Source organism: Mustela nigripes, chromosome 16 (assembly GCF_022355385.1).
Source record: "Mustela nigripes isolate SB6536 chromosome 16, MUSNIG.SB6536, whole genome shotgun sequence".
Classification (NCBI taxonomy): Eukaryota; Metazoa; Chordata; class Mammalia; order Carnivora; family Mustelidae; genus Mustela; species Mustela nigripes.
The window spans coordinates 25,729,703-25,755,853 of NC_081572.1; the positions used below are offsets into that span (position 1 = coordinate 25,729,703).

At 37.4% G+C, this 26,151-nt stretch overlaps 1 protein-coding gene across 5 annotated transcripts in view; it reads right to left on the reverse strand.

The window, feature by feature from the left end:
• SPAG9 (sperm associated antigen 9) overlaps positions 1 to 26,151 on the reverse strand; it is a 139,247-nt gene that overhangs the window by 19,960 nt on the left and 93,136 nt on the right. For all 5 annotated transcript variants that reach the window (XM_059378821.1, XM_059378820.1, XM_059378824.1 and 2 more), the window contains 16 exons: positions 25,429 to 25,550; positions 19,008 to 19,065; positions 17,463 to 17,615; positions 16,866 to 16,917; positions 14,844 to 14,974; positions 12,874 to 12,930; positions 11,692 to 11,865; positions 10,594 to 10,723; positions 8,043 to 8,132; positions 7,499 to 7,666; positions 6,893 to 7,064; positions 5,472 to 5,690; positions 4,775 to 4,970; positions 3,146 to 3,271; positions 1,853 to 1,933; positions 1,026 to 1,093 (listed from right to left, as the gene is read on the reverse strand). In XM_059378821.1, the coding sequence (XP_059234804.1) occupies positions 1,026 to 1,093; positions 1,853 to 1,933; positions 3,146 to 3,271; positions 4,775 to 4,970; positions 5,472 to 5,690; positions 6,893 to 7,064; positions 7,499 to 7,666; positions 8,043 to 8,132; positions 10,594 to 10,723; positions 11,692 to 11,865; positions 12,874 to 12,930; positions 14,844 to 14,974; positions 16,866 to 16,917; positions 17,463 to 17,615; positions 19,008 to 19,065; positions 25,429 to 25,550 (1,997 nt within the window). The remainder of the gene's footprint in view (positions 1 to 1,025; positions 1,094 to 1,852; positions 1,934 to 3,145; positions 3,272 to 4,774; positions 4,971 to 5,471; positions 5,691 to 6,892; positions 7,065 to 7,498; positions 7,667 to 8,042; positions 8,133 to 10,593; positions 10,724 to 11,691; positions 11,866 to 12,873; positions 12,931 to 14,843; positions 14,975 to 16,865; positions 16,918 to 17,462; positions 17,616 to 19,007; positions 19,066 to 25,428; positions 25,551 to 26,151) is intronic.

Here is a 26,151-nt window from a genome sequence, read left to right on the forward strand (position 1 = left end):
ACCAGTTACCAAGACACCTAGTCATCATCTACTTTTTATTTTTCTAAGCCCAAAAACATAGGAGACTTGCTAAAAATCCAAATTTAGTGTATCTATGTTTATGGAATATTTTCCTGCTCTAGCAATCTAGCAGGTAGGAAATGAATGATAATTTTTGGCTGATATATGTATCAAGGAGTTAGGAAGTGTCATATGCTCACTTCTCTAGTTCCCTTTTAACTCAAGGCACATTTTTGGACCTTGACCACCCCTCCCATCTGTAGATGATAAATACACTGGTTTTAAAGAGGAAGAATAAAAATAATAGGACACAAAAATGACTAAACCATATCCAATTAAAAACTTTTTAATGGATGCAAATTATCTTAAAAATGTTGAGCAACAAGGGCGCCTGGGTGGCGCAGTGGGTTAAAGCCTCTGCCTTTGGCTCAGGTCATGATCTCAGGGTCCTGAGGCCGAGCCCCACATTGGGCTCTCTGCCTGCCTCTCTGCCTACTATCTGTCAAATAAATAAATAAAATCTTAAAAAAAATACTGAACAACAAAAATGCCAACCTTCCCTCTCATTAAATGTCTCCTAACTGAAGAAGTGTATGAACGAGAAACCAGTGCCCCCATCTCACATTATGCCAAAGTATCCTGAAATAATAAACACGTGCACTCACTATCTACTGAAGTCATATACTGTTAGTGTTCAGTTTAAACTTTTATTTTCACTTTTTTTTTTTTTTAGATTTTATTTATTTGAGAGAGAGACAAGTGAGAGAGAGCACGAGAGGGGAGAAGGTCAGAGGAAAAAGCAGACTCCCCGTGGAGCTGGGAGCCCAATACGGGACTCAATCCTGGCACTCCGGGATCAGCACCTGAGCCAAAGGCAGTTGCTTAACCAACTGAGCCACCCAGGCGCCCTAAAGCTTTATTTCTTCTCTTATTAGGTATCATTTCTTTAAAACACAGGCCAATCTGCTAGGAAATGATTTTGTAAAGCAACAAACTGGGCACATCATATATTCATAACAACTCACCAACTCCTCTGTGAAAGATTGCAAGGGTGCCATCAGCCAGGGCCACTAACACAATTCCTTTCACGTGTCTGCAACAGGAAAAGGGATTTCAGGACTCTCCATTTGGGAATGCGGGAGGGACCACATGCTACTGAACTAGTTCACAGGCCCTCAGAGGGCCAATCCATGATATTCCAGATATACCAGAACCTAAAGAATTTTTTTTTTTAAAGTCATCTCTACGCCAAGTGTGGGGCTCAAAGTCACGACCCCAAGATGAGGAATCACATACTCTATACTGACCCAGCACGGCGCCCCAGAACACACTCTTCTTGAGAAAGTCTTGCTATGAAAATGTCAGCTGAACTAAACAAAAAGCCTGTGCAGACTTTCTTATTTCACTTTCTGGCCCCAAGCTGCTCTTGTCACAGAAGGGCCAAAGACCCGAGAGAGGTGCCTTAAATGGAACTAACAGTCAGCTCTGTGGACTTAGGAGTTTTTGAAAGAGACATACAGGAAAGGACTAGTGAATCAATGCCCCAGTCCACAACTCACCAATTCTAAAGACCCCTCCAACAAACAAATTAATAGGTATTCATTGGTTCTCTCCCCAGAGTACTACAGAACTCACCTGACAAGCTGGTGAGGAATCAACCTGACAAGTTAGACTTAAAGCTCTATATAGGAATTATTTCACTTTGTAGTAATTAAGAGTTTCAATCTCATTCAGCTTCTCTGATTCCACAAGTGGGAAAGAAAAATCTGGATACTGACTTATAGCTTATACCAAAGATAGCTTATACCAAAATACATATTTTTGAAAGAAGAATTTCTAAAATAAAACTTACACAATACTGAGAATCGAATCTTTAAGTTTAATAGAATGGAGACATTTCCTCCACTGGGCTACAGATGAATGCACATACAAACTGCAAGAACAAAATCGAGACTGGTAAGGCACAGAGAACAGCAAGTTGTTGCTTATATCCAATAATGACCACAAAGTTCCCTTAGGAGGTAAGAAGAGTAACACAAAAATCTTAGGAAATAACAACAACGAGAGTCTAACATAAAGAAATAAGCTGCTTACGCAAAAGTAAACACAGAAGAGCGAAAAGTCAGAACTAGAATAATGCACAGTCAGTAAGTTTCAGATTCCCACAGACTTCAGAATCCTTGGCTAAAATCTGTTTTAAAAAATGGCCTTACTCTTCTACTACACCAAACTATAACTTTCTGATGACACACTAGCTTGCATCAGAAAGTGGCAAGCTATGGCCTGCAGGCCAAATCTGTCTCCATATAGTGTGCGAGATAAAAATGATCTTCACATTTTTAAATGGCTGGGAAAAATCAAGAGTATCTGTTGACGTCTGAGGCTTCTAGCATCCACACAGCGTTCCAGGAGCCCAGCTGTGCTCCCTACGTGCGTGCTGCCCGCACGGTGGCTGTCTGCACCAGCACGCCAGAGCTGAGAAGCTGTGAGAGCTCATGTGGCCACAGAGCCCCATACATTTCTTATCTGATGCTTCAGAGAAAAAGTTGGTTGACCCTCCACTCTGCAGTATTAAGACTCCTAAGGAAAAGATGTACTAGTGGGTGACCTTACTTAACCTGTGCAGAAGCACAGTTTCTGGAGACTCTTCATTGTACTAGAATGTGAACAAACCACATAATGTTCGTCATCATCTCTTAGGCTTTCAGACTGGGATCTGTCTGGTCTCCCTAGTGTGTTTCGCAGTTACGTTCAGAATGTTCTGAACTGGGCCTTTGTGCAGCCGAACAGATTAATCGTTGGTATTTCCTGAATACACTCTAGCCTATGTAAGCCTTCTATGCACCCATAATTCCGTCTCTGGGCTGTTCAGGATCTTCTATTTCTGGATCACCCAGATTTTCAAGTTTTATTTACCTCTTCTTCCAAGAATATTACATAATGACAATATTCTGTGACAAAGAACTATATGATTTAGCACTCATAAACAATGCAAGTCCAGTTTATGAATTAGAATATCATCTCAAAATTTGTAAGTACATAAAGTTCTCTGCTTTAATATGCACTTTTTGTTGTATGCCTATGCACCACATTTTACTTATTTATCTTCTGATTCCAAAAGCTAGTATTAAGAGTTGGCACCTACCAGCCATTCTGAGCTCCAAGCCACATAGTTGGTAAAAGGCTACTCATCTTCTGAGCTTCTTCTCTCACCAGGTCTTGTTCATTTGGCAATACTGATAACTGATCTTTATATGCATCCGAGTCATTACTAGCAAGGTGGGGAAAAGGAAAGCATCTGAGTATGCTTAGCTGCAGTTTTCAAGGACTGAACATTTCCACATTTTAGTTTTAGTTTAACAGCTTGAAAAAAAAAAAAAATCAAACACCAGCATTCCAAAAAACCCAAACTTAAATGCTTATCATAAATACTTCAGCAGCTGTACCAGAAGTAACATACTAAAGAGAACCAAGGTGCAGACAAGGGAGTTAAGACATCGTAATATAGCAGTTAACATCCAGACTTATAATTACGGTTCTCCCTTAGGGTTATTTTGAATTTTTAAATTTTTTTTTCTTAGGGAAAAGAAGAGGAAGGCATGGTTTGTTATAAGACAAAACACACACACACACACACACACACAGAAGGAGTATAAAGAATTTTCTAGGGGCACCTGGGTGGTTCAGTAGGTTAAGAGTCTGCCTTTACGTTAGGTCATGTCCCAAGCCCCGCATCAGGCTCCCTGCTCAGTGGGGAGTCCGCCTCTCCCTCAGCTCATGCTCTCTTTTGCTCTCTCTCTTAAATAAAATCTTTAAAAAATTTTTTTTCTAAAATAAATTATTATGCTAAAACACACTCATATTCTCTCCTAAGACCTTCCTTCTTTGGACTGTCAGAACATTTTTAGAAAAAGGTAAGTGGGCTATCAAATTCGAGAGAGAAAAAGTTGTTATTCCTAAAAAGAGGACTTTTTTTTTTTTTTTGGAGATTCTTTTTATTATTTGACAGAGAGAGAGAGAGAGAGAGAGCATTAAGGAGGCGGAGTTGCAAACAGAGGAAGAAGGAGAAGCAGACTCCCCGCTGAGCAGGAAGTCTGACTTGGGACCCTGGGATCATGACCTGAGCTGAAGGCAGACATTTAACTGACTGAGCCACCCAGGCACCCAAGATGACTTTATTCTTATATTGACAAATGTTAATAGACACTTATCACTCTATAAACAAGAGGATGAATATTAAATTAAAAAAAGAATCACATTTAGACAGATCTCTATCAGCTTTCTATAAAGGCCTAGAGAAGGCAGAAAATAATGAATTCATTAAATGGGCCTAGATTTCCTTTTGCTTTAAAGGAAGAGCTATTTGCCAGAAAAAATTTTAAAAAGTCATCCAAACCCACATGGGAAATCTAGACTGTGAATTTCACAGCTAACTGGGGCTGGAGTGTAAGGAGGGCTGGGGAGGAAAATGGCACAGTTACAGTCTGAATGGGAATGAAAAAACAAATCATATCAGAAGAGAAAATGACCAGGACGATTTTGACTATTGTACCTATAGGCAAGGGCTTCTTTGTGTGTTTTTTTCACCTTGTTTTGTTTTTTAAGTTAGAAGGAATAGAGAACATAAGGAGAGGGGAGGGGAGGGGAATCCAGAGCAGATGCAGTGGAAGGAGAGATGGAGACCTAGTACGAATACTGTGGCTGCTTGAGAGGATTTTGTTCCTTTCATGTGAGCACTTTCCTGGTTTCCTAAGTTGCTGACCCATCTGCATACCTTGACTGATACACCGGCGAGAGGTCTTCCGGGATTTGAACTCCCAGAGGATCTGTGAAGACGTGTTCTGTGTACACGCCGGGCTGGGAGATGTCCACGGTGTCTTCAGTTGACCCTGCATTGCCTTCTGTGGCTTCTGTTGCTTCTTCTGCTGTTGGAACGTTTTCATCAACCTCACTATTTTCTGCTTCCTTTTCTACAAAATAAATAAAACTTGCTTACTATTCTGAGTTTGAGCTTTTCCCCACACAAACCACCGCTACAGAATTCCACTCCACCTACCCCATCCTCCTCCACCCTATGCCATGAAATACAGAATTCTTGGGTTTGTTTTGTTTTTGTTTTTAAAGATTTTACTCATTTGACAGAGAGAGACAGCGAGAGAGGGAACACAAGCAGGGGAAGTGGGAGAGGGAGAAGCAGGCTTCCTGATGAGCAGGGAGCCCAACATGGGGCTTGATCCCAGGACCTTGGGATCATGACCCAAGCCGAAGGCAGACGCCTAACAACTGAGCCACCTGAGTGCCCCCAAACACAGAATTCTTGTTTTAATAGGCATTACAACAGTATTACAGTGTCTTCCTTTTGAGCTTTTCACCCTCATTACTTGAAGATCCAAATCGAGTAGGAGTCTGTAATGAGACCTCTGGGATAGGCTCTGACTCCATACTGATGACATGTAAGAATAGAGTGATACCTGGTGGTTTTTCCATTACTGGAGAAGCACCGTTAGTACTAGGGGAAGTGGCAGCTGCTGTCACACCTTCTGCAGAACAACCAACCACTGTGATGCCCCCCAACAGGCTGTCCGTCTCTGCTGAGCTATTGCTGGTCATGCTGCCACATAAAGACGCTTTGTCTACCTGTCCAGATTCTGAAAGCTCTTCTCCTGCAGGGTAGTCTGTTTCTCTTGCTCCTGAAAAACAAGAAAAACCTTTTTCTAATAGCTAAGTAAGTACGGTTTGAAATAAGAGCGTGCAGATGGGACAACTACTTAAATACACCGCCAGCATGGTAACTTTAGATTTTATTTAAATTAACCTTCACAAAATGAGAAAGCAACTTCAAAAATTAAGATAATACTTCTATTACTGCAAGCATAACTAAACATGAAAATGTCAGAAGTGACACTTCTGTTCTTGAGTTCCTCAGCAGCCACCTAATGAGGTTAAAAACAAGGAAATCTAATATCCAACGAGTCAGTAAAAATAATCTTTTTTAATTATCAAGTATACTATTTGCAATATGGACTTCCACCACTATTAAAAGCTCATCGCCATAGGTGTACACAGTGTCTTTAGATATTAGTAATACATTGAAAAACTGAGCATTTCCCATATAAAAATAAATTTCTTGTTTCCTTTATTCAGAAGGCTGTTCTTATTCATAGCACATTAAAATATTTTGTTGCAGTAAAATATACATACGTAACATCAAACCTGCCGTATTTCAACATGTTTAAATGTACAACCCAGTGGCATTATTTATTTACACAATGCCATGCAACCACAACTATTTATGTCTGAAATTTTTCCAGCACACCTCACAGAAAATGTGTCCTCATTAACCCTGTTCCCCGAGCCTCCCCCGCCCCTATTCCTATTAATCTCTAATTTACCTCTATCTTCATGAATCTGCCTCGTCTAGATGGCTCATATAAATGGAATCATACAACATCTGCTCTTGTGTGTCTGGGTTACTTCGCTTAGCATGTTTCCAAAATTAATCTATGTTGTAGCATGTAAGAGAATTACATTCCTTCTTATGACTAAATAATATTGCATTGTGTAGAGATATCGTGAGCACCCATTTTAAACCAATGTTTTAACATTATGTAATATTCAATTCCTAACTTCAGAAGCCTTCTCTTTCTCATCAATCTAAACAGTCCCTTGCTCTTTGTCCACCAGGCATCTTCTCATGTTACCATTGTTTTATTATCTTCTTAATATTTGAAAATCTTATTTAGTCATTTATTTCCAGTCTATTTTTGGTCCTCCCCAGCTAGAACCTAAGCTCCATGAGAGCAGTGCATAACTGGACCTCCAGCAAGCAAGTCAGTTCCTGTCAGTAAAAAGGTGTAGATGGTAGGAAGAGAGGGACATGGCTTCCTCTTACCTGGTACGCTTGCTATACACAGAACATGAGAGTTGCAAACAGTGAAACTGTCTAGGATGTTGCCTGGTTGAACAGCATCAATAATGATAACTTTTGTAGCTGAATGAGTGCTTGTACAGATCCAGACTAGACTGGATAATTCTTCTTGATTTTTTAACTCCTTCTGCTGTTCCTATGTATACAGAGTAAGAAAATGAATGTTTAAAATGATATGTATGTGTACATATTCATACAGCTGTGCTATAACAGTAAAGGGTAATACTCTTTTGCGTTTGTTTTCAGATTTGAAAAGGCTAAAAATACAACCACCTTTCAAAATTAAATAGTAGAGTAAAAAATAGCAGTTAAAGCAGGTTAATGATAAAAATGTTCTCTATCTTGATTTTGATGGTTCTTAAATGGGTATATACATTTGTCAAAACTCTTCAAACTGTACCCATTTCAAGTGTATATACTTTATCATATGTAAAATACACCTCAGTAAAATGGATCTAAAAGAGAGTGTAAGGAACCTGCATAATAATCCCAATTAGAAGCTGGACCAGAAGTTCAGTTTTGAACCAAAAAGCTACAACCAGGAGGTCAAACATTAGTGCATACACTTACCTTAAGTTCCTGGTCTAATTTGTCTAAGCTACTCTGGGATGCACTTCGCTGTTTACTGCCTTCTGTATCCAAACCAGCAACATCCTTGTAAAATACACTTGCTCCAACAACAGAACCACCATCTCTGGTCTTCCCACCTGATAAATTGACTCCAACAGCACACCACAGCTTTTTGGGTTTGAAAAAAGGGTGGGGGGGGTATGTCAGTCATTTTCTTTCTAAAAATGTTTAGAACTTTTCACATTTCTTTAAAAATCTAATGATTATGAATATAGGTCTTTTTGTTGTTGTTCCTTTCTTTCAAGTAAACTCTCCCCAGTGTGGAGCTCAAACTCAAGACCCTGAAATTAAGAGGTGCACGTTCTACTGAGTCAGACAGGCGCCCCATGAATACAGGTCTTTAATATTGAAAGTATCCCAGTTTAAAATTATAAAATAAACAATAACTTCACCCACAAAAGCAGAATTTAAACTTTTCTGGTTTTAGAAAGAAAATCCATCCAGAGTTTAAGAAATATTTCCTTTAACTTCAAAATTAATTTACCTTCATTGATGTATCTTTCTCATCTAGAGGTCTGAGATAGACAGGCACAGGTAGATTTTTCATCTTATTTTCCCCTTGGCCATTGGTCACCTAATAATTAGGTGGGGGAGAGAGAAAGACACATTGGTAAGTCTCATCAAAAGTGAGCTCACAGGGACGCCTGGGTGGCTCAGTTGGTTGGACGACTGCCTTCGGCTCAGGTCATGATCCTGGAGTCCCGGGATCGAGTCCCGCATCGGGCTCCCAGCTCCATGGGGAGTCTGCTTCTCTCTCTGACCTTCTCCTCGTTAATGCTCTCTCTCACTGTCTCTCTCTCAAGTAAATAAATAAAATCTTTAAAAAAAAAAAAAAGTGAGCTCACAGAACCACTGAGCCATGGGCAAGCAATGCTGGTACATCCTTCCTCTTTGAAATCATGTCCAAGTTAATTCTGTTATTCTTATTTGAAAAAAAAGCAGAAAGTCAAGTGGCAGTTAGAAAAAATAAACAAGATACTATGGGAGCTCAGAAGAGATACACTACTTCATGTACATGTTAGTATGCTTGTGCGTGTGTATGTGTACTCATGTTTGAGTCTTTCAGGGAAAGTGAATACGGAAGTAGACAAGTAAAGCTCGTGTAAACCTGAACTGAGGTTTAAGTCAACAGTTTGGAAGGTTACATGACAATGGCTTCTTAAAACTTCTAAAAAACAAAGGTTTTTCTGAGCACCTGGGTGGCTCAGTCAGTTAAAAGGCTGACTCTGAATTTTGGCTCAGGTCATGATCTCGGGGTCCTAGGATAGAGCCCCGCATTGATCTCTCTCTCCCTTTGCCCCTCCCCTCTCCACTGCTCACCGTGCATGTGCTCTCCCTCTCTCCCTCCTTCCCTCTCTCTCACTCTGAAATAAATAAATAAATCTAAAAAAGATATATATATTTTTAAGATTTTATTTATTCGACACAGAGAGAGAGAGATCACAAGTAGGCAGAGAAGCAGGCAGAGAGAGAGAGAGAAGCAGGCTCCCTGCCAAGCAGTGAGCCTGATGTGGGGCTCGACCCTGAGATCATGACCTGGACTAAAGGCAGAGGCTTAATCTGCTGAGCCACCCAGGTGTCCCTAAAAAAGATATTTTTTAAAAAATGAAATCTTCAATTAAAATACAGCAAGATACACATGCAACTCAATAGCAAAAACAAACAAACAGATTAAAAAATGGGCAAAGGATCTGAATATTTTTCCAAAGAAGATAACAGACCGCCAACAGGTACATGTGAAGATGCTCGACATCACTAATCATTAGGGAAATGCAAATCAAAACCACAATGAGGTATCATCTCACACCTGTCAGAATTGCTACTATCAAAAAGACAAGAAGGCAAGGATGTGGAGAAAAGCAAACATTACGTACTGATAGTGGGAATGTAAACTGGAACAGCCATTATGGGATACAGTACGGAGGCTCCTAATAAATAAAAAATAGGGGTGCCTGGCTCATTTAGTTGGTAGAGCATGCGACTCTTGATCTCGGGGTCATGAGTTCAAGCCCCACACTGGGCACAGAGATGATTTTTTTTTTTTAAATTAAGAATAGAACTACCATACAATCCAGCAATTCCACTTCTGAGTATTCATCTGGAGAAAACAAAAACATTAACTTGAAAAGATATATGCACCTCCATGTTCACTGTAGCATTACGTACAGTAGCCAAGACATGGAAACAACTTAAGTGCCCATCAATAAATGAATGTGTAAGGGAAATGTGGTTTATAAATACAAAGGAATATTATTTAGGCATAAAAAAGAATAGTAGTTTTCCATCTGTGACAACATGAATGGAACTTGAGGGCTTTATGCTAAGGGAGGTAAATTCAGACACAGAAAAACAAATACTGTATGATCTCACTTCTGTGTGGAATCTTAAACAAACAAACATACAAAGCTCATAAACACAGAGAATAAACTGGCGGCTGCTAGAGGCAGGGGTGAGAGACAGGTGAAGTGCTTTGTAAAGGAGGTCAAAGGTACAAACTTCCAAAATCAGTCCTCCGGATGTAATGTATGGCATAGCAACTCTAACTAGTAATACTGTACTGCACAATTAAAGCTGCTAAGAGAGGTTAAAGTTCTCACTACAAGGAAAAAAATCTGTAACCATGTTTGCTGAGGATGTTAACTACAGTTACTGTGGTGATGCTTTCACAATACATAAAAACATCAAATCATTATGTTGTGTACCTGAAACTAATATAATGTTATATGTCAATTATCCCTCAAAACAAAACAACAAAAACAAACAAAAAAAACACAACGGATTACTTCAAGTCCGTGCACTTGGTAAACCTCCTGTTGACCCCCTGCCTCCTCCCAGACTCAGGCATTTCTTTTGAGTTCTGACGCTCCAAAAACCAGCCTGAGAACCACTACCATCAACCCTTCTGCAAGTGTGTGCCAAGTCCACGAACTTAAAATGAGCAGGTTTGAGACAGGTATTTAAATTCCTTCCTGCCCAGACATACTCCTCTCCCCTAGCACTTCCCACTAGATGCTCGTACCATGTTCATACCTTACCTGTTTGTACTTCTGAGGCAGACTCCAGCCAAAAGCCTGCACTCTACCATCTTCCTTCTGAACGTGGGCCTTTACCTGCCGATACTGCTCTCTCTTCTGTTCTCTGCGCGAGGCTAAGCTAGCTTCAGTTCTAAAATGCAAAGAAATTTCCCTTTTTAATTAAGGGAATATAACGACAGCAAATCTCCCCTTTCCTGCTGAGACAGCAAAAATGACAATAAAAAAATTTACAAAATTTCAGTTAAGATTCCTTCAAGATCTGCCTTTCTGAGAAGTATTAGCCTAAAGCCGGCCTTTTAAAGTTGTACAGTGGGTACAGCAGTCAAACTTTAACAGATTAGCAAGTAGCTTACTTTATTATGTTGAATCATCAGCCATCCGATTTCTATTGGGTTTCAGATTTTGGCCACATGAAAAGGAAAAATTCTTAAATATTTTTAGTTCCTCCCCTTTCTTTGTTCATTCAGCAAATATTTACTGAGAATTTTCTCATGCCAGGGAATGTGCTAGAAGTGATTAAAGATCAATAAATCCATACATTCTTAGGAAGATAATAAAGGTTAATTTCTGGACACCACTGCTTTGTTTCAGAAGACGGAAACGCAAACTAACTTGCTGTGTACGTCTTAGTTAACTAATCTGTGTGTCAGGCACTTTACATACCCTGGGTAATTTAACCCTAGTGTCTCTGAGACAGGCTATCATCCTCAATTTACAGCCAGAGAAACTAGGGCGAGAGGTTAGTTTGTCCAAGTTCATGTTCACTGATGAGCAGCAGAATCAGGAGGGAAAATCAACTTCTGACACCAAAGGAAATGTTCAAACATTTAGGATAAGGGCTTATATAGGCCTTTAACATTTTGCTAATATTCATCAGTGTTATTGAGCAGCAACAAAGACAACTTCTGTTTATGAAACCTGTGAAATGCAATGTTCATAAAAGATATTGACTACAAATACTTAAAGGTAGGCAGTCACATTACAGAGATGGCTTCTTTATAGACTTATGGGTACCTTACCACTGATCTGATAAGGGGCAAGAATGTTCTGAACTATTAACTTATTTGGAGCATAACTACTAGTCTGCAAAATACTTACTCTTCGCTAAGGAAATCAAAGGCTTTGGACTTATCCCCTGGGAGCTGAGATAAGGTGCTGCTTCTTTTCTTGACAGAAGGAGTAACATGAGAGGTGGGTGCATTGTATTTCAAATTAACAGGTGGTTCAGGCTTCTTAGTAGTATTACTTGAGGAGCTGAAAAGTCGGCTGAAACTAAAAAGAAAAAAGTGAGAGAGCGAGAGAGAGCAAGAGAGAGCACCCACTAGAGAGTGTTATTACATGCACTATAAAAAACAATCCATAACTTTCCATAAATTCCAGAGAGCTTTTAAAGGGCCATGAGTTAGGAACTGGCAGAAAGATTTTTTGTAGTCATACGCTGCATCCTTAGCAATAACTCACAGCCAAACTCAGACATTCAGGAAAGAGGAACTATTGCTTAGAATGGTAGATCCTGGCACTTTAATTAGCAATTCACATAATGAAAGGAAGAAACGCTGAAGTACAGGGAACTTCTTGTAATGAAGGAGTAAGATGGGTCCTAGCTCTTACTTGGTAAGTAGTTGTTAAACAGCAAGGTTATAGCTGCATGGTTTGAACAGAAGCTTAGTTTGCCAGTTCTAAAAGTAGTAAGTACTGGAACACTTACTATCATTTTAATACACATCTTATACATTTTCTCATTAAGCTCAAATTATATATCTACCTTCATATCCACTTAAAAGAATTAACAGTTCTATTAATAGCAGATTCACCAAAAAGGGTAAGTTTAAAGTACAGTAAGTGCGCAGTTCTTCCGGCATGAATATAATTCAACTCTGAAACACACAAACACACTCACTACTCAAACCTACAGACATTAATTTCTATGCTTTACTTTGCAAAGTTCCTTACAATCACACAACCGGTGAATCCATATAACTTATTTACTGAGGATCCACGTAATTATCACTCTGAATAATTCCCCATAATTTTGATTTAATTTAGCAGAAGATTCTACCAAGTGCATAAGCAATAGGATGCAGCTTACGACAGCATGTTTGTCCTCAAGAATAGCCTTACCGAGCTGGCATGCTACATATCAAAAAGAAAAAAGTTCAACTTAGCTATATACTCCAAATTTAAAAAAAAAGGAGACACAAAATCATTCTCAGAAATATTTTGACTATAATCTTGTCTCAAAGTGCTCTTTAATGTCTTTATGTGTTTTTAGATACTTACAACTGCCAAATGCTTGACCTTTTTTTTTCCTGCATGGCTGGATTTTCTCTTGATGCACTATATTTAAAAAGAAAAACAAAGAAAGAAAAAATGTTTTATCAGTGAGATGTTTTAGCTTTTATCTGAAGAACAGGGGACACATCGAAGAGCTCAGTCCACTGACCAAGACAAGATTGTCATCTCTGCTGAACAGACAGCCAACATGCCTGTATGTAAATATTTAAAAAAAAAAATTTATTGAAGAGAGATATCTTCAATAAAGGAAAAAGGATATTCTCCCTTTTGTCAAAATATTGTCTTGTGAATCCTTAGCTTTACATAAAGGTCTTGAAAGTCCTCGTGCTCCAGCTCTCCTAAGATAACCTGTACCTTTACTGTTCTGATGGGTCATTTTTCATAGGATTAATACTTTCCACTACTGAAAAGATGACCAAAGAAAGGGATAAACTGGATTGATAGGTAGTTCAAGAAAATTTCAGAAAATAAGATGCTCCAAACTAATTTAGTAAGGTAGAAAGGATTCTGCTCTCATTATCAGGGCTCACTTTTCACATTTTTTTAAAGGACTAAATTGAAAACGTCTTTTAATTCAATGGAAAAGTTAAAAAAAAGACACCACTTTTTTTTTTTTTTTCACTTGTGGACTACCACATGGCTGCTAAAATCAAAAATAGCAATGAAAAGTGGAGCCTGCTGGGGAGCCTGGGTGCCCAGTCGGTTGAGCATCTAACCCTGGGTTTCAGCTCAAGTTGTGATCTCGGTGTTGTGGGATTGTGGAGTCTGCTTGAGATTTTTCTTCCTCTCCCTCTGTCCCTCCCATTTGTGCTTCTCTCTCTAAAATAAATCAATTGTAAAAAAGAAAAAAGGAAAGAAACCGAAGTCCCTCTATATAGCTCAATTTTTAAGATTTAGTTATTTATTTGAGAGAGATGGTGGCGGGAGAGAATCTCTAGCAGACTCCCCACTGAGCACAGAGCCCGACGACACAACCCAATCTCATGTCGCCATGATCATGACCCCAGCCGAAGCTGAGAGTCAGAGGCTTAACTGACTAAGCCACTAAGGTACCCCATGTCCATTTTTAAAATATTTATTATTTATGTAAAATCCATTAAATGTCTGAGTTAAGAACAAGCTTCTTAGTACATTAGCTTCTTGACCAATTAATGAAGATTAGAATACTGATCTCCTTCCTTCTCAGCAGCAATTACAAGTTTAGCAAATCGTAAATGTCTTATACAAAGTACTTCCATTCTAGTATGACACCAGTAAAGGACATACAGTTAAATAAATAATGTGCTCGCAAAGTAAAAGTTGGAGGTTAAAAAATGTGTTCACAATCTTTAAAACAATGTGTCAGTGTATCTGTACTATTATTGATAAATCTGACATGGGAATCCAAACTCAAAAATATGGGCAAATTCGGGGGGCAGCTAGTTCACGAACATTTCACGAGCTTTTCCTGTTACTGAGAATATGGCCATTAGATGGCAGCATTAGATGAGATCTAAGATCAGATCAGTGAAGATGTCAGCGGAAAGTACATTTTGTATAAACAGCCAGAAAGGGGGTGGGGGCAGGGAATTGGACAAGAGTATTTTACATAAAGACACAGAGTAAAAATGACTTAGTTTTCTGGGTGGCATGTGAAATTCGTATCTTTCTCTGGCATTACTGTAAAAGTAGTGTCGATTTCTTTATTATTTTGAAAAAAGACCATCATTCCTAAGTAATAATAATTACCTTTTAGAGGTCATGGAAACATTCTCCAAGCGCCCTTTACCCACAAAAGGCACTCATTTTGGTCACACATACTGTCCCTAATCCCTAGTGTTATTTCAGAAAGTATTTCCTAGTAAACAGAGTACGAGGTTTGGATCCCCAAGACTGGACTCCAGTTCTGAGTGAAGGACTATTCAAACCTAGGAAACAATATTAGAAAAGGGCCAAGAGGCACATCTCGTACGAACCGAATCATCTCTGTCCATCGAACAGCTTCCTGAAGCTCCATCAATCTCTCCTTATATTGGTTTCTCTCCATTAGAACGCGGGCCATTTCTACTCTAGTAAATCGCTTCCTCTGGGCTGTGGGAATATCACTCTATAACAAAAAGAACACTGCAGATCACTCTGGGAGCCTATAACTGTTTTTGGTGTTGTTAAACTTTAGCGGAATCAAAGCTTTGAAATATTTCTTAATTTCTCATCTACTGGATCATTTAATGAAAAACAACCTAATATAAAAATAAAATCAATAAAGAGATTTTAGTAATTACTTATGACTGAAAAGAGGTAAACAATTTAATTTCTGAATAGAAATACAGATACTTGAACATAGTATAAAGGAAATACAAAGACCAGTGTAGATTCTTTTTTTTCTTTTTGACCAGTGTAGATTCTGAACTAAAACCAAGAAAGATGAACAAAGTTAATCTGTTGACATAGATTTAACATGCTTGTCTGGAAATGTTCCTCTAACAACATTATTTTAAGTTGATATTCTTTAACAAATACTAATTATTCAGCAATTTTTTACAAGTTAGTTTTAGTTCCAAAAGGGGTTAACTTATCTCAAACTACCCATCATCTACATATATTGGCTAGGTACCAAGGCACCCAATGGAAATACAAGCTGGAGACAAGTGTATTAACTATAATTCTTCTTAGAGAGAGTGAAGGATGTTAGTGTGGTAAGACTCAAAGAAGTATGCTCAAGTCAGCTTTCTTCTACTGTAATTCCTAAATGCTCTTCTGAGGAGGAAGACTGGTTTAATTATAGGGCTTTTGTTTTGCAAGTGTAAGTAAGAAAGAGGCTGAGTTTAGCCCTGGTGGACCTCCTCCTCTGTCCTCCAGCAACACCTTTGCCTCTCCTTTAAAGGAAGTCAAACAACAGAGGATTCAAGGACTGAATATTTTCAAACATAATGCTGAGTAAAAGTAGTGGATCTCTAAGTATGAAATAAAAAACAATGAAAATTAAACCATATTTTATAAGGATACATATATGTGTGACATGATAAAATTATTATTTTTTTTAAGTGAGCTCTAGACCCAGGATGGGGCTTAAACTCACCACGACTCCAAGATCAAGAGTTGCACGCTCTACCAATTGAGCCAGCCAGGTGCCCCCGCAAAATCCATTTTTTGAAAGGTAAGAAAATGATACATACAGGATTGTGGTCTCTTCAAGAGGGGAGGTAGCTTCAATGTTTGATAATGTTCTAGTTCTTAGATTAAGTGGTGGGTTCATTATATTATATTATTATATATATAATATATATAATACATATTATATATAATTATAATATATATTTATATATAAATATATATTGTATATTATATATGAATATATATTCATTATATTATTACATAATACATATACAGACAAATAATACATATTACATAATAAATTAATGTTTCATAACTTACCCATGTTATGTATATTTTTGGTATGTACCAAGTATTACATATTTAAAAAAAAAAAAGCAAGATTGCAGAGACATTAAATAATCATTCTGTACAGGGCACCCTGTACAGGTACTGTGATGCTAATTATATTGGTAAAAACTCATATTTAGTCTTTTGTATTTACATATGTTGAAAACAATATAAGCTGACTGCCTATTACTAAAGTTTTAGAATTCATCTTTTTTATGTTTAATACTATTAAACAACTTTTATAAACAAGCTTTCATATTTCTAAGTAAAAATTTGAGACAAAACAAACAATACTGAAATCCAAAATACTGCGGCTAGTCCTTGAGCTTGACCATGCAAACAAGGTCACAGCACAGAGCCACAGAAAAAAAATGAGCACACCACACCTAGCCAGAAAGCCTGACCTCCAGATACCATGTGGGAGAGTACGCTGTCCTACTCATGACCACAAAGGGATCTTCTATCTTTCTATAATGCTATATCCAAAGCTTCATTAGTAAGCTTTCTTAAAAACCAAAAAGGATTAAGAAAAAAATCTGACATCATAAACCTACATCATCATCATCTTTTGCTTTTTGCCGTGCATCTTCGGCTTCTGCGCGAGCTCTGGTGGGGAAAAAAAAAAAAGAACTTGTTATTTGAGTTGTGTTCATCTTTTCAAGGAATGAAAGAGTAGGTCAAAATTTTTAATTGACACAAAATGAGTATTCTTCTCTTTCGAGAGTATTTAGTTCCCTTCACCTAGGGGAACATTAGTGTGGCACTGTTCTCAGGAAAAAAAAGTATTAAAGAAAGCTGGGTGAAAGGAAAACAATGTTTCTGATTTTCTTATGAGCAAATTTTCGAAAGGTTCTAAGTTTTTTCACTAGGATGGTGACAGCCTCAAAAAGTGACAATGATAAGGCTGGGCAAGCAGAATGGTGCGCTTACAGCAGAGCCACAGACAGGTACTAGGCTCCCTTACCCTCCCAGCACCGCCTGCTGCTCCTGAATGGCTGGAAAGGGCCACCCACTGGGGCTGGAGAAGGCTACCAGCGGCAGGGCTGGCCCAGCAGGGGTGGGGTGGGAGACACACTTGTGACCCTTTGTGGCCCAATGGCAAAGACCCATCAAAGACAGCTGGGTTCAGAGTGGCCAAGGCCTAAACTTACTTCCTAAGCTCCTCCTCCAGCTCCTTGTTCTTTTCCTCGAGCTTCAGCTTGGCGAGTTTCACAGCCTCCAGCTCCCCCTGCAACACGTCCTTCTCGCAGGTCAGCTCGTCCACCTTTGCGATCAAGTCGTTCTTCACTACATTCAGAGCATGTCTAAGAAACACGTTTTTCATGTATATCGTTACAAATGGATACCCTTCCTGTCTTTTAGCTTATTCTCTTACAGATGAAAGTAACTACATAATCAAAGCTGACTAACTTAGTATTTTGAAGATCTTCCACCCCGTGTTGTTTATAGATAAAGATAAAAAAACACACAACCATAGAAGTTTTTACTCTTCCCACTTAGCGAAGAATAAACCGGGAAAGCAGAGCAGACTACCAACTAACAAAAATACCACAATTAACTAAGATGAAACTTTTACAAAATAGCATCCATAACGGTACTATTGTTAAACTCAAAGGGAAAAAAATCATCTAGTCAACAAATTTATCTTTGATCTTTACCTTTAATAATTGATGACAAAAAAGTATAAACTTGGGGTGGAAATCTGGGGGGAAAATTCTTTTTTTTTTTTTTCTTTTTAATTGAAATTCAATTACCCAAGGTATAGCATTGGTTTTTGATATAATGCCGATGGAAAAAATAAATCTAGGAAAAAATAAATAGATCTAGTCCTTCTGCATATAGGTGGGCATAGTGCCTCATTAACTGCATTCTATTCTAGATCTACACAAATGTTCCAAAGTTGCTCTGACACAGCAAATTAACAAAGGGAACCGGGCCGCTTTTCCACAGGACTCAGGACCTGCCCCACTAACCAAGACTCCCGTATGTTTGAGGTTCTAAGGTCCCACAAATTACACCTGAAAACCATCAGCTATAGAGGACAGCTGGGCAGGGGATAGATCAAAAAACATTTATGTAGAACTAAAGAAACTCGGGCGCCTGGGTGGCTCAGTGGGTTAAGCCGCTGCCTTCGGCTCAGGTCATGATCTCAGGGTCCTGGGATCGAGTCCCGCATCGGGCTCTCTGCTCAGCCGAGAGCCTGCTTCCCTTCCTCTCTCTCTGCCTGCCTCTCTGCCCACTTGTGATCTCTCTCTGTCAAATAAATAAATAAAATCTTTAAATACATTTTAAAAAATTTCTGTATATAGGGACGCCTGGGTGGCTCAGTGGGTTAAAGATATGCCTTCGGCTCAGGTCAGGATTCCAGGATCCTGGAATCGAGCCCACATCAGGCTCCCTACCCAGCGGGAAGTCTGCTTCTCTCTCTCTGACTTCCCCTGCTTGTGTTTCCTCTCTTGCTGTCTCTGTCAAAATACATAAAATCTTAAAAAGAAAAAATTGTGTATACTGGGGCACCTGAGTGGCTCAGTGGGTTAAGTATTTGTCTTGGGCTCAGGTTAGGATCCCAGGGTCCTGCTTAGCAGGGAGCCTGCTTCTCCCTTGCTCTGCCCCTCCCCTCTGCTTGTGTCTGCATGCGTGCGCTCTCTCTCTCATATAAATAAATAAAATCTTTTTAAAAATTTGTATATACTTACTTGGTTTCCAACAGTTGTGTATTTTCTAATATAAGATTCTCAACTTCACGACCCATTCCTACCAAAAAAATTTCAAAAAATAATTAAAACCTTTCAAAAAATTATCAAAAATTATATAAATTTGTATTATAATAAACTAGATACCCAAATTTTAATTTATAAATTGTATCTATCCTTTAGTATTCTTTCTATAATTTTTTTTGATATATCTACTTGCATAGGTTATAAAAATTATAATTATCCATCAAAAACCAAAGATTTTGTTAGCCAATTCTTTGTAACGGTCTGTATTTTGTTTCTCATAATTATTTCAATTGATCAAGACTTTTCTGCCGAACATTCTAAAAAGTAGCAGTAAAAGATTTAGAGGGAAAAAAAGTGTAAGCATTAATACAGATCAGAAATCATTTCCAAATCACAGCTGGTATTTTAGGCTTTTGCCTAATAATTAGGTCTTACTAAGAAAGAACAGGCAGAAACAGGCCAAAGAAGGACGGAACCCCAATGCAGATGAAACCTTACCAAAGAAATTATGGTCTTAAAGCCCATGCATTCCATGTAAAGCAAAAACAAAGAACAAGAAATGTTTTATGTAAGAAACAGCATGAAAATAGATTATTAATCTGTAAAGTTTTATGCATGATATGAAATACACCTGGAATCACAGTGTTATGACTTAATGCATAATGATGTGCAAAAGATAGAAATTAAGATGATTTCCTCCATTCATAAGGATGTTCTCTGACATGTTATACCTAAAAAAAATGCTTTACCAATTCTTTTGTGCGATGAAACTGAATAATTGGATTGAAAATCCCAAATCAATAATATAAAGTTTCCTTCAAAGTGTCACCTCTGAAATAATAATCAGTTATGACTTTACAGAATCCTTTTAATAATTTAATGAGGACTGTAAGGCAGAGTATTCAATGCAAGATTCAATGCAATGATCTTTAGGGAGAAGAAAGTTACTTAATTTGCTACTTATAAGAAACTAAAGAAGTAAAACAACACACTAGGGAAGGTATCTCAAAAAAATTACAAAAACAAAAAGGCAAAACAAAGCAAAGACCCACCATTCACTTATCCTAAGGTAATGTTGAAAAACTACATACAATGGAAGAAATATTATTCATATAACCCAGCTATACAGGAAGTCCTAAGAAACTATATAAGGAAAAGGAGTTAACGTGTCCCTTGATTTTTTAAAAGGTAATATTTCAAATGACTTAAAAGATAATTTAAAACCAGCCTAGGAATGCTAAAAATTGTATGCTCACATATGAACTCATACTTTGTCTGTATTATAATTATCTCAAATATTCTCAAAGATCAGTGTACTTCTACCATGAAGAACTAAATATCACATAGTAGCTTATTTAATCATCTATGTATTCTCCAAAGGGTGAAAATAAAGACAAACTAAAAAAGGTTTCCAAATTCCAATTCCAAATGAATTTTGGCAAGATATGCTGAAATATCTGCTTTTGACTAACGTTAACTTTTAATAAAGCTATACAGTCAGAAGAAATAGGTTTAGATTGGTTGAAAGAAGCTTATGTAATGACTATGTTTGCCATAAACTCTCAAGCATATAGGGAGATAAGCATAAAAGCTGAAAATATATGGAAGGCAAAATAAATAAATAAATAAATAAATAAAGTTGAGCAGAAAAAAATGATGAGAAAGCATTGCATGAGAATAGCAGCCAGGAACACCTTGCTTAAAAAGCAATAATAGTAAAGTATTTAAAAGCATACACACCAGAATATTCCCCTGGGTAAGCAGCCCAAGAGAAAAATGAATAAGAATCACAATTAGATTGTTTTCAGAAAGCAAGATCTCTGCTCATTTATTTCAGTGAGAGGAGACAATAAAATTTAAAAGACGCAGAGAAACAAACACAATAAAGTGTAAATATTATAAATAAGAGAAAATTTTGAAATATGTATTCTATGGGAATCATATTTTGATAATGTAGGTTCTAAAGTTTACACACTCTCAGTGAAGATTTCTCTCAAAATCTCGTGTATAAATTTAATATATATGTCAATAGGATTGTCCAAAATTTTCATTTTGAAATGTATTGATAAAAACTAACTCATAAGTGTAAGAAAAACATAACTTGGAGGTAGCCCCATTTCTATTGAAGGTTTCAACCAAACATAAACTTAGGTCTGATTTGGAAACTTTAACTATTAAAAACATGCAAAAAACTGCCTGGCAGGTTTTAAAGTCACAGAAGTCTCATTTGGATTTTAGCATCAACGCTCAAGCTAGGTTCATAGTTGGGCCTCCAAATTATCTGTCAATCCCTTGAGAAAGTATGTACAATTTTATCTACCTATACATGCATTTTTTCAAAAGTACACTGCTTTCTTACAAATTCTTCCATAAAGGAGTTTTAATCCTAAAAGGTGAAGAATCACAGAATTGGAGGGGAAATAAAACCATTAGAACTATTTAGCAATCCATTCACTTAATTGCTGTGCTATGGTCCTAAAGACTCAATAGAAAGCAACAGATAAAGCTGTCTTGGCCACACTGAGCTCAGAGCCTACCCAGAGAGGTGAGTACATACAAAATTACCGTAAAGTATAAAGAGTGGCATAGTAAAAAATATGAGTGCCATGAGGATACATTTCAGGGACAACTAAGCTTTAAGTAGGGGATCAAGGCAGAATTCCAATAGGAGGATATGCCATTTAAGAAAAGGCAAGGAGATTTATAAAGAGATATGCAGTTTTTGCTTTTGTTTTTGTTTTTTAAAGAAAAGGGAGTAAGGAAGCCTTGGTGATTGCTTCTGAGAGAAGAAGGAGAGATTCCAAATGGAGAACTCCGTGGACGGTGAGGTATTCACGGAGACAGTACCTGCTGGACCAAGAACAGCCCTGAACAGAACAATGAACACAATGAACTGAGCTGTAGGCACATCAAATGTAAAGCCCTACAAATCACCTTAGAGGTGTCTCCTGGGCTGTTTCAAAATAACAGTCTGGGGCTCTAGAAAAAGATGCTGAAAGGAGATAAACACTGCAGAGCTATTTTCCATGAAAGCCTAGAAGCAAGGGCAAATAGGATTTCCCAAACAAAGAAGCGGGCCTGGAATACTGGTATCCTCAAAGATGGGCAGAGGGAAGAGGATCCTGCAAAGACTGAAAAAGAATAGTCAGAGGCAGAAAAGTCTGTTTTCACAGAAATCCAGCAAAGATGGAGTTAAAGACAAATGTTATCTGAGAAGTCCTGTGAAAGAACAGAGAAGGAACACCGGATATAGTAAACAAGGCTGTTTCACTACATGTGAGTGTGGGGAAGAATGCCCATATGGAGGACAGGGGGATGAGATGCAAGTGGGAAAGGGGAAATCCTGACAGTTAAAAGCAGCTACACTTTTAAGAAGTTTACTTTGTTTGACCATGTATCACAATCATCTAGAATAGTGTCAGACACATAGCGGATACCTCCTCGGAATTGCTGCATAAAGATGTGACCAGAAATGGAAGGAAAGGGAGTGACAGGATATGAAGGTACTGGAAGGTACTGAAGATAGAGATGCAGAGGAAGAGGAGGGGCAGTACTTTCATTCTTAAGTGGAAAAGATTTGAACATGTTTAAATGACAAAAAAAAAAAAAAGAAGTAAAGATAGTGAAGTTGAAAATACAGAAAGATAATCAAGAGAAAGAAAATCCCAATAGGAGGATGTATGCCTTCCAAGTTCTAGGTACATGACTAAAGTGAATGGGAAAAGGATCAGTGAAAATAAGGAAGTCAAGAGACAAGGACAAATGGGGGTGGGGAGGGCTTTACCTCTTTTATATAATTAAAAGCAGAAAAAATAATCTAAGTGTGGGATATATGCATAATGATTGCAAAATATACCCTCAAACAAGTATACCCTCAAACAAGAGAAGAGTTTTACAAAAATATATTACAATAACATAGTAATCAAGAAATAAACAGAGTTACAGAAATGGGACTATGTATTTATTAACCCGAGTTAATTAAAGAACTTTGGGAAATGATTTTGGTGGTTTCACTATCTTCCATTTCCTCAACCACTATCATGAAATTGTACAGAAGAGAAGCCAGGGAACAACTAAGTGCCTTGAAAGTTCATTTACCATCTTTGGCCAAAGGGTATTCATGCAGGACTAAGTCACTACACTTAAGGTGATATAGTAAAAACTTCTAATCTGGAACATTCTAGAGATAAATATATCAATATCTACAAAAGGAAAAATACACTAGTTTACACTCTATTTCTTATTTTCAAACCAGAAAGAAAACCAGAGTATTAGGATTTTGCTTTTAACCTATTCCTTATGGTTAATTTTCTGACTTAAAGAATGGAAGTTTTGGGGCGCCTGGGTGACTCAGTGGGTTAAGCCGCTGCCTTCGGCTCAGGTCATGATCTCAGGGTCCTGGGATCGAGCTCCGCATCGGGCTCTCTGCTCAGCAGGGAGCCTGCTTCCCCCTCTCTCTCTGCCTGCCTCTCTGCCTACTTGTGATCTCTCTCTGTCAAATAAATAAATAAAATCTTAAAAAAAAAAAAAAAAAAAAAAAAAGAATGGAAGTTTTCAGAAAACACAAGATTTTAAAAGACCACAATTATTTCTAAGTACTCTGTGGGTTCTTAACTCTTCACAAAAAGGAAAGTTTGGGATCACCAACCTCAAAAATTATATTATTCCATACTGGAATATTAAGTAGCAGAATATACAAACCGAATTTAAAAGGATGCAGGAATTTGGGGGGCGCGTATATTGATTCTGGTGATTATACAACTCCATGCTTTTGTTAAAGGTCAAAAAAATTCACCATAAAGAGTGATTTTTTTACTGTACATAAATTTGAATATAAATTCAAATACTTAAAAATTCTTCTTTCCAGCATTTTTTGTACCTACTGTTCAAATATGCCAAGGGACTCAGTTTCATAAAAGGAACTTTTCATTCACAATTTAATGTTAACTAAAGTTAAAGTGTAAATTCAAAAATGGGGTATTCCTTAAGAATTAGGAACTAATTCCTAATTCTAAGGAATTAATTCCTTAAGAATTAATCTTTACCCCTCCTTGAGAAATGCAAACTCATTCAATTGCCTCCAGTACTTAACTTCTACTTTAATGGTGGGAGTTTATGTCTAATTCAGGAAGTTTGATTTATAATAAACTTTCACTCTCTCTTACTAGATGGACTGTGAGTTCCATTTAGACAGAACTTATGTTTCCTTCAAAAAATACTTGAAACTTTCGAGAACATAATGGCAATCAATAAATTTAACACAAAATAATGCAAGGAATCCCACTCCACAGTCACAAAAATTGACAAAAAGCACCTTTTGAGAACACTATAGTCTGTATTATAATTATACTAACAGATACATAATAGATACATACATTTCTTCAAGGCTGGTATCTATTCCAAAGGCAAGGGTTTTTAATGCCATAAGGCTTTCAATCTCTGTAAGATCTTAAGTTATAAAAAGATACGCCAAAGCTAACTGACATAAGTCAAAATCATGTAATTATTGTTCAAAGAGACTTCAGAGATCACCTAAAGCAGGAGTCTATACACTCTTTCTGTAAAGGGTCGGAGGGTAAATATTTTAAGTCTTTGTAATCCAAAGGATCTCTGTAACAGACTACTTAACTCTGCTGTTATGTGCCAAAACAACTATAGACAATAAGTGAATGAATGAGAGTAGCTGTGTTCCAATAAAGCTTTATTCATACACACAGGCGATGCACTGGGTGTGGACCTATGAGCTACACGGTTTGCTCAACCCCTAAACTTGAATCCGGCTCCTTCATTTTATACACAAAGAAACTAAGGCCAGGAGAGGTTAAGCTCTTTGGCAAAGGTCACCAGATAAATAATGGAAGAGCCAAATGCAGTATTCTTTTTTCAAACCAGTTGTTCTTCAAAAACACAAATGCTAAAATGATTACCTTCCCTATATAGCTAAAACAGAATATTCTGTGAAATCTCAGAAAAAACAAGTATTACATTTTCTTTTTTAATTAAAGTCAACAGAATTTAAAGAACTCTATAAGCCAGGGACTTCCTATCAATCTATACATCTGGATGCACACACACACACATACACACACACAGATATACATCACTGTGTTCCTTATGTGTAATACAGTTCTTGGACTATAGCACATATTCAGTAAAATGTGCTATATGAATTTCAAAATACAAATTAAAGTGCAATTCAACGAGAGGGATATCCATATATAAAGACGCTTTCATTTAAAGCTTTTATGATCTCAAAGAATACATTCCTATTAATTACCTGAAAGTGTAATAACTGTGTGCTACTGATCAGTTAGGGACATTTTAAAGGAATTTTTAATTAAATCATTTAAAAGATAGATTTCTAAAACAGTATACTTCTTCAGATAAGCTATCATACCTAGTAAATCTGCTCCTTCATCCACATCTCCAATTAGGCCTGAGCCAGCTGAAGACAGTTCTTCAAAGAGAGATTCTGTATTACGATCAAAAGCTTTGTTTTCTATGCCTTTGGTGGGAGTGCTGTGCAACAGAAATAACACAACCAAATCAACATATATTACAGACTTTATCAACAGTGTAAAGTGAATACAATAGGCAAATAATTGTCCACTTGTTATTGACATTTAGTACAAAATATAATTTTAAAAGATTTCTAAAAGGTTTCCTATGGAATTCCCATTAAACTCCACAGAAAGAACTGAAGAAAATACAGAATGCTTATTTTTTGGTTATATCCCAGTAAACACAAACAATAAATGACAGCTAACAGAGCACAACTCTGCCTTGTATCAGACATTATATAAGCACTTTACCTAGATTTCCTTACTGAATCCTCCACCTACTCTACAAAGGAGGTACTATTATCCCAATTCTATAGAATAGGAAACCAAAGAGATGAAGGAATCTCCCAAGATCATTCAGCAAATGAGAGAAGGAAGAAGGATTCAAACCCAGACAGCCAAGCTTCAGAATCCAGGAGATTACCTAACCGCCATGTTTTATGTTGTCTGGATATAAAATGGCATGGGCATTTTATTTTTAAGGGCAATTATAGTATCTGTTAAAATTCAGAATACAAATACCATCTGATTCAAGAATTCACTGTCAAAAAAATCCTACA